The sequence below is a fragment of the Centroberyx gerrardi genome, chromosome 7 (assembly GCF_048128805.1).
Source record: "Centroberyx gerrardi isolate f3 chromosome 7, fCenGer3.hap1.cur.20231027, whole genome shotgun sequence".
NCBI classification, from domain to species: Eukaryota; Metazoa; Chordata; class Actinopteri; order Beryciformes; family Berycidae; genus Centroberyx; species Centroberyx gerrardi.
The window spans coordinates 2,854,108-2,861,997 of NC_136003.1; the positions used below are offsets into that span (position 1 = coordinate 2,854,108).

Consider the following 7,890-nt stretch of genomic DNA (forward strand, 5'->3'; position numbering starts at 1 on the left):
TTTATTATAACTAGGGTGACATAGCCTTTATCCCAGTGCCGTCTTATGTATCTTATTGACTGCTGTTGGACTATCAGTGAATCTGTCCCTTCTGAAGACAGACTGGACTGAATTGAGCAGTCTGCAGGACTGTTCCAAGTTTTTTCTGACTAGGACAATTTTGTTTCTTAAGCTTCTAAAATCTACCTTCATAAATGCAGTTTTAGTGTGTGTGTGTGTGTGTGTGTGTGTGTGTGTGTGTGTGTGTGTGTGTGTGTGTGTGTGTGTGTGTGTGTGTGTGTGTGTATTTAGATTTCCGACTGGGTCAGACTAGACGCTGCTAGCGCATTGCTGCCACTCCCCGGATGAAATCAGAATTACTCTTTCCATTCCGGTTAGACCTATCACGTTTCCTTGGATGAAAGGCCTTTAGGATTAGTAAATAACCAATGAACAAGCTCAGCTCTGAAAATATGGGCGGAATCGATATTCTGTTCAAATCACAAAACGTGCTTTGCCGCGATGGGCGGGGTTTGGAAGGGGCGCTCTTTACTATGCTGAAGCTCACGCGCAGGCAGAAGAGCGAAATGGCGGTGCCAGCAGAGAGGATGGAGGTAAGTCCTTACGAAACAACCCAAAACCATTCTCAACTTTATGGCCTTCATTCTACATATACATATTTCCCTATTTCAGGAAAGATCTTGTTAACTGTCATATTTGGTGTTACTCGTGGCTTTCTTCATATACGCACTTGAAAATGAAGCATCCATTTTACTTGGGCAGATAATTTTTCTGTCGTTTGCGCTCATTCATTTAGCGTCATATATTGGTTAGCAACATAAATCAATGGATTAATACATGCCACAGATATTTAATAGGGAGTGTGTGTTGATATACGTGTAATTGAGTAACAGAAATGTTCGTAAATTGATGCGACAGCCAGCAGTTAATCCGTGTCTGGCCAGCTGCTGAGCCTGAGACCGCATGGGGGCTAATGTGTTAGCTAGCTAGTTAGCCACTTTCAGCACGGATGCTGCCTCATGCTCCCACCAGCTTTATTCAGTCCAAATGTTATCTTACCATCAAGAAAATGGCAAACTGAGACGAAGAGAGTTTAAGCTTGTCATCCAATTAATTCAGTAATAGTAGTAACACCATATAAATTGCGGACTTGCCGGTAGGGCTTGTTGCCCGGCTAAACGGTACCATGCCACTCCATAGAAAAAGCCCGACAACTTGTAGCTTTCAAGTCTCAGTACAACTGAGTGTGGAGGCCTACCACTGGCACCTGGCGATGAATTGTAATTGGGAGGACTTTGAGAAATCATTGTTAATTATAAAATATTTAATGGTCAGTGGTAATGATTGAAGATGGCCATGATCGTCATTATAGCACTACCAACCATGTGCGCTCATCCTTTGTGCTGGGGGGAAAGCTCATGCTGTACAATACAAACTCAATTGGTTTGTGAAGCCAGTCAAATTTCCAGCCTAGTAAAATTGATCTTTTATAGAGCAATTATGTCTACTGTAGTTTGTTACTTGAGGAAATTAAGTCCGACCCGATTTCTGGTTGTAACTTTGTCTGTCTTTGGTGAGATTTCTCAGGGGGAGAGTTCAGCCAAGCCTGCAGCTGAAGACATGACCTCAAAGGACTACTACTTTGACTCATATGCCCACTTTGGCATCCACGAGGTAAAGGAAAAAAGCACTACCCTTTATGGGTCTCATTTTATTTGTTTACAGTAACTTCCACTCTGGCATATTTGGGCTCATCAAAGTTTACATATTTAATCCCACAGAGTCACATAAACTTTGTGTGTATGCACTGTTGGGGTTTATTTAATTGTTTTTTTTCAATGTCATTGTAGGAAATGCTCAAAGATGAGGTTCGCACTCTTACCTACCGCAACTCCATGTTCCACAACAAGCATCTGTTTAAGGACAAGGTGGTGCTGGATGTGGGCAGTGGGACAGGCATCCTCTGCATGTTTGCTGCCAAAGCCGGGGCCAAGAAGGTTATAGGGGTAAGTGTCGTGCTCCCTCATATCAGAACTACTTTAAGGCTTGTGTGGTTTTCTAGACTGGCTGGAATGGAACACTCCCACCCACTTGGTGAAAGTTTCCTACACTGGCTGGTAGTGTTGAGTCTGGGGAAATGGCTCCCTATAGAGACAACATAAGTTGGTGATGTGTGGATTTAAAAATGTTTTCTGTTTTGTTTGTGTTTATAGATAGAGTGCAGCAGTATCTCGGACTACGCTGTGAAAATTGTCAAGGCTAACAAGCTGGATGACAGTGAGTGGATTTAATAAAATTACATGGTGATATCTTTACAGTTTAGACATGACTGAATGGATCTCCCATGTCTAACCTGCATCTGACTTTGACTTCCTCGTCTCTCAGTTGTGACGATCATCAAGGGCAAGGTGGAGGAGGTGGATCTGCCAGTGGAGGGAGTAGATATCATCATCTCTGAGTGGATGGGTTACTGCCTCTTCTACGAGTCCATGCTCAATACAGTCATCTATGCCAGAGACAAGTGGCTGGTAGGTGTCTGTGTGTGCTGTGGTGGTGGTGGTGGGGGGTCCTTATGTTTGAACTTGAAAGACCAGAGCATCCCTTGCTGGTCTTGGTCTCTGTTGCCTGGGTGGCTGTGTTGTGCTGTGGTGTTGTGCAGGCAGGGATGTTAGTGCTATGATTCCACACAGCTGCTACCAAATGTCACGGCTGTGAATAGCCTGGTAATCTGTTGTTCTAAGACTATTAACCTTCTTTCTTTCTCTCTCACCCTCTGACAGAAACCAGATGGTCTGATTTTTCCAGACAGGGCAACCCTCTATGTCACAGCCATCGAAGACAGGCAGTACAAGGACTACAAAATCCACTGTGAGTAGCCTTTCACCTACTCTGCCTTCATGGGACACCTAATGAACGCAGCGTTTCCTCTGTATTCATTTATCAGTGGTGCGCCATCACAGAAGGAAGTTACCACCACTGCTAGAGAAAATGTGAAATTAAAATTAGCATTGTAATGTAGTCTTACTATCATCTAAAACTAGTTTTAGTAGTAATGATTTTATTATGTAAAAAAAAAAAATACTGTATATGCAGAAAGTGAATCGGGGCATTTCCAGCCACACACTACCTTCTGGACTTGTGGTCCCATTAGGATTCAATACTGTGGTGTGACAGAATGAAGATAGGAGGAGAGGATTTGTTTGAATTGAATGGCAGTGGAATTCACTTATTTTTCTCTGCTGTACACAATATTTCCTCATGCCAGTGTTTCCAGTTCTGTGCCATGAAAAATTCCAACCAAACACTTGAGCAGCTGATTTCACTGAAACACCTTAAATCAAATGAGCTGCTGTAGTGATTGGTCGGAATTGGAAAACCTTCACTCTTCAGGGCACAGGACACCATTAGCTCCACATGGAGCTTTTTAGAAAACTGAATGGCTATGGTGTGACAACAATCTGTGCACGCATGTTGTGTATCTGTTTTCTGTCAGGGTGGGAGAACGTGTATGGCTTTGACATGTCCTGCATCAAGGAGGTGGCAATTAAAGAGCCCCTAGTGGATGTGGTGGACCCCAAGCAGCTGGTCAGCAGTGCCTGCCTCATCAAGGTGGGTGGTTGGATGGCTGGTTTGACTGGGATACCAGCTGCCTCAGAGTTTTGAAGACACTGCTGATGCCAAATGCACTTGATCACTGATGAGCTTATGAAGGAATGTGAAAGCATGTTTTGGAATTACTTGCTAGGCTCCCCTGGGGGCTGAGATGCATTGAGGTTCCTGAATATGAGTCGGTATCCTGAAATGAGTACAGAAACTGGTTTCTGAGAGGCTATTTGACGTGGGTGTACATGGCAATTACAAACGTAATCCGAATCGGCTTGCGAACACCAAATAGGCCTGTAAATTTTATGGTAAGATAAATACGTTTCATTGTCTCTCTCAGCCAGTCACTATCAGCGTTTCATTCAGCTTTACATTAATGACAAACAAAATGAGGCGAGAGCAGGTTTAGTTTTAAATTCAAATTTCCTCAGCCACTTATGCAATGAATCTTTTTTGTGTTCATTTTTTCTTTGTGTCGCTACATGGGACTAACTTTAATTTTCCATTAATGTTAGGCCATAGTTAGCTATCCATGAAGTTTAGACGCTACCGCTTTGTGTAGAGCAGTGCAACTGGCAGCCCATCAGAAGCCTGTTTGATACAAAATCTTTGTTACATCTGCCAAAGGGGGGCGGTGGACATGGCTTCTCAAAATGATGCATATTTGCAATAATGCAACTTCTGAATTGATTCATGTAACTCTAACTTGGTGTGCCTATCAGCAGACGTACGGTACAAGAAGAGGCAAACCCTCCATTATAAGCCTAATCAAACAACATGGGGGGGGGGGGGGGGGTACTCGAAAGCGCATTTCCCGTTAAGACTTAACCGCCCTGCCACTTTTTCCAGAACTTGTTACAGTGGTCGAAGAGCAGCCCTATTGGCCACTGAACAAATGTAGTGCTGATTGCGGGTGGTAATTTCAGACCCTGAACATATCACTTGCAACTTTGAAATTCAACTGATTTGGTTTCCCCAATGTTGTGTTTTGTCTAGGAGGTGGACATCTACACAGTGAAGATTGAGGACCTGTCCTTCACCTCACCGTTCTGCCTGCAAGTGAAGAGGAATGATTACATCCATGCTCTGGTCACCTACTTCAACATAGAGTTCACCCGCTGTCACAAGAGAACCGGCTTTTCCACCAGTATGCCTGCTTCCTTTTAGACACAGTACACCTATTGTCTATACAAATACAGGGGCATATAATCATTTTTATTTAAAAATCCAGCTGTCTCTATCAGGAAATGGGGCTGCAACAGAGAAGAGCGTAAAATCCTGCCTTGGTGATGCCTTGGGTTTCACTCCCAAGTTTTAATTCATCACTTCCTGTGTGGAGAAGATTTCCCACTAGTGACCATCCCAGACAGAATTTAATTTGTGAAAATGAGGTGATCATTTTCACAAATTAAATTCTAAAGTCACTAGTGGGAAATCTTCTTCACACAGGAAGTGATTAATTAAAACTTGGAATGAAATCTAAAAGTGTCTCCTAAATCACAGTGAGCAAGCACTCCATTCAGAGAAAACTGGACTCGCCAACATGAAATCTTAAAGTCCTCATGAAATTAACTCCCATTACTTTTACTTCCTGAAAAACAGTATATTTAATGGTGACCTCATGCTGCAGTAATAGGCATAAATGTGAATTCCAACAAATAAAAATGAAATTTCAGCTGCAAATTTACAGCTTTCTCCAAAACAACTGAAGTTGCTGGAGACCTGTCTTCAAACAATATTGGAAAACAACCATAAAATGGTTCCATGCAGCTCTGACAGCATACTCCCAAGTCTGTTGAAGCCAACAGAATAATAGCATAATTTCTCACTTTCTTGCTCAGTTTTCTCACCATCATGGGGGATTGCAGCTTTTCACCTAGACTTAAATGGTGTGACAACCGTGTAGAAATTGTATGCATGCGTTAAGGTACTCAACTTTTTCCCTCTCCAGGTCCTGAGTCTCCCTACACCCATTGGAAGCAGACGGTCTTCTACCTGGATGACTACCTGACTGTCAAGACTGGTGAAGAGATCTTTGGCACTATCAACATGAAGCCAAATGTCAAGAACAACGTAAGAGCAGACCTGGACTACCCTATTTCACCCAGTGTTGGAAGCTTTTCCCCTGCTTGCTCCGATAAGAAATGGCTCACACGAGTGAATACAATCACTTGTGTCCATGCTTGATTTTGCATGTTGCTTCTACACTGAAATTGGTTGCAGTATGGCTCCTGTCTGACTTGTTGCTGTCTTTGGTTTTGCAGAGAGACCTGGACTTCACCGTAGACATCGACTTCAAGGGTCAGCTGTGTGAGGTATCCAAAACCTCTGAGTACAGAATGCGCTAGGAGCGTCCATCCCTGTGTTTGTGTGTATATGTGTATTAGAGGAAGGATAATGAGGTCTGAATGAGAGTCTCTGTGTTGGAGGCAGTTCCATTCTCCTCTAAAGCATCATTTTAAAGACTGGCTTTTGTGTAATGTTTCCTGTTCAGATGTTGTGAGTATTTAAAAGGTTTTTCCAAATCTTTAGGGCCAAAGTGAATTTGCCTCGTGATTCATTGTGCAATAGTCACTCAAAATGTGTTTGTTCCACATGTGCCGATGTGTTTCCTGCGTCCAGCGTATTTTGAGTTTTCTTTTGACCTTTGCATGCTCCGAATCCACATATACACACAAACACTCCGGCCCTGCTGACTTGTCTGTACATAGTGTTACTGTTCAGTCACTTTGGCCCCCCTCTGTATAGTCATGGCTCTTAATGACGTGACCTAGCTACCTGAATCCTCCCAGTCTTTTATTCTGATTATGTTGAAGCCTCCTGTGGCTGTCTGAAGCCCCATCAGACCATAAGATTGTCTTCCGTTAGATGGAGAAAGTCAGCTATCAGTGGTTGTGTTTTGTTTTTTTTTGTTTTTGAATTCTTTATGAGCAGTTCAAGGGACAGTCCCATTAGGCCCCCAACAGTTGAGTTGTGGCTGTCATGAAATGAGGAAAGTGGCTCTTGTTTTATTTTTTATTTTTTTTTTGTAAGATTCAAAACCCTCATCTCCTCCACCTCTATCAATCAGTATACGCCCAATCTACTTGACAACCAAGTTATCTCTCCAAATACATCCTTTCCCTAAAATTGCCCTTGAGTAGTGCTCTCATTGAGGCGTATGTCCAAGATGATTGCCAGGTTGCAAACCTTTCCAAAGGGACCCCATACCCACCACAACCCTTTACAGTGCCCCCAGCTGTCCTCCCTCATTGTGTGTTTTGGCTTTTATGAGATTTTTTTTCACATCAGAACTCATTACAGCGACAACTAGGACCGCCTCCCCATTTCCCTTAAGAAAACCACACTTCAGCAACACTGGTGGGTTTTGTTTGTAGAGTTTAGTCTAGTGTTCATAAATACTGGACCTGGAGAAAAAGATGGTTTGCTGGGACCACACTGATGTCAGATGTCCCTCCAGTTGTTTCTCCAGGACTGGTTGGAATTGGCTCCATCAGCCCTGTCAGTTTTCCAAGAGCCTTGTCTGTGGTGGATTCAGAGCCCATACATCTGGAGTGCTTACCTTGAAACCAATCTATCTGAGGCTGATTGAGCCATTCTTAATGGTAGTGCCCTATCTGGCCCAGTGCAGGGAGAGGTGAGACTGACCACAGTTTTTCATTTTGTTTTTTTTTCTTTTTTTTTTGTCTGCTGCTTTTTTAATAAAACTATTAAACTGGAAACTAAATGCGGCTCTGTCTGTTTCATACTTGCACTGGCTAGAAAATGTTCCTTAGCTCTGTAGTATTTCCCAATAGCATCCCTCTGAGGATTTTGACCGTGCCATTTTTTCATTTGCATTACTTCATGGAGTTTTATATATCCTTTTGACATGTATACAGTCACTCAAGACTAATTTAAAGTCACCACTTGAATGCATTTCATTTATGCAAGATGAAAGCCCGTAGTTATTCTGTAGGACAAACTGGTATGTAAATATGAACCTGCCCCAACAATGTGTACCCTAGACCGGTCATTCCCAAAGACGGGGTCGCCCAATACATTTGCAGAATTTCTTCCATTGTCTTTTATTTAAGATTTATATCTGCAGTACACCTTTGAGCCACATGAGGGAGCTCGTTGGTATTTCTACCACACTCACGGTTTCCGCCAGATTCTGCAGCCAGCCACAAGAAATGGATGCTTGGCTAATCAAAAAAGAAAGGCCCAGCTAAAGACCAGACTACAGCTAACGTTAGCCAAACTACCTCCCGTGAGGGAAGCCAGCATGAGGATGGACGTGAACCG

At 43.0% G+C, this 7,890-nt stretch overlaps 1 protein-coding gene across 2 annotated transcripts; it reads left to right on the plus strand.

Annotated features, from left to right (window-relative positions):
• The first annotated feature begins 545 nt into the window (after positions 1-545).
• prmt1 (protein arginine methyltransferase 1) lies at positions 546-7,330 on the plus strand. Of its 2 annotated transcripts, none has more exons than XM_071905201.2 (10): positions 546-593; positions 1,588-1,674; positions 1,851-2,006; positions 2,214-2,277; positions 2,386-2,528; positions 2,781-2,868; positions 3,494-3,609; positions 4,600-4,750; positions 5,555-5,676; positions 5,868-7,330. In XM_071905201.2, the coding sequence occupies exons 1-10, from the start codon at positions 567-569 to the stop codon at positions 5,949-5,951; spliced, it is 1,038 nt and encodes a 345-aa protein (XP_071761302.1). In that variant the 5' UTR covers positions 546-566; the 3' UTR covers positions 5,952-7,330. The 2 variants fall into 2 exon arrangements, with proteins under 2 accessions (XP_071761302.1, XP_071761301.1); XM_071905200.2 differs by having other exon boundaries at positions 552-593; positions 1,579-1,674.
• The last annotated feature ends 560 nt before the right edge of the window (positions 7,331-7,890 follow it).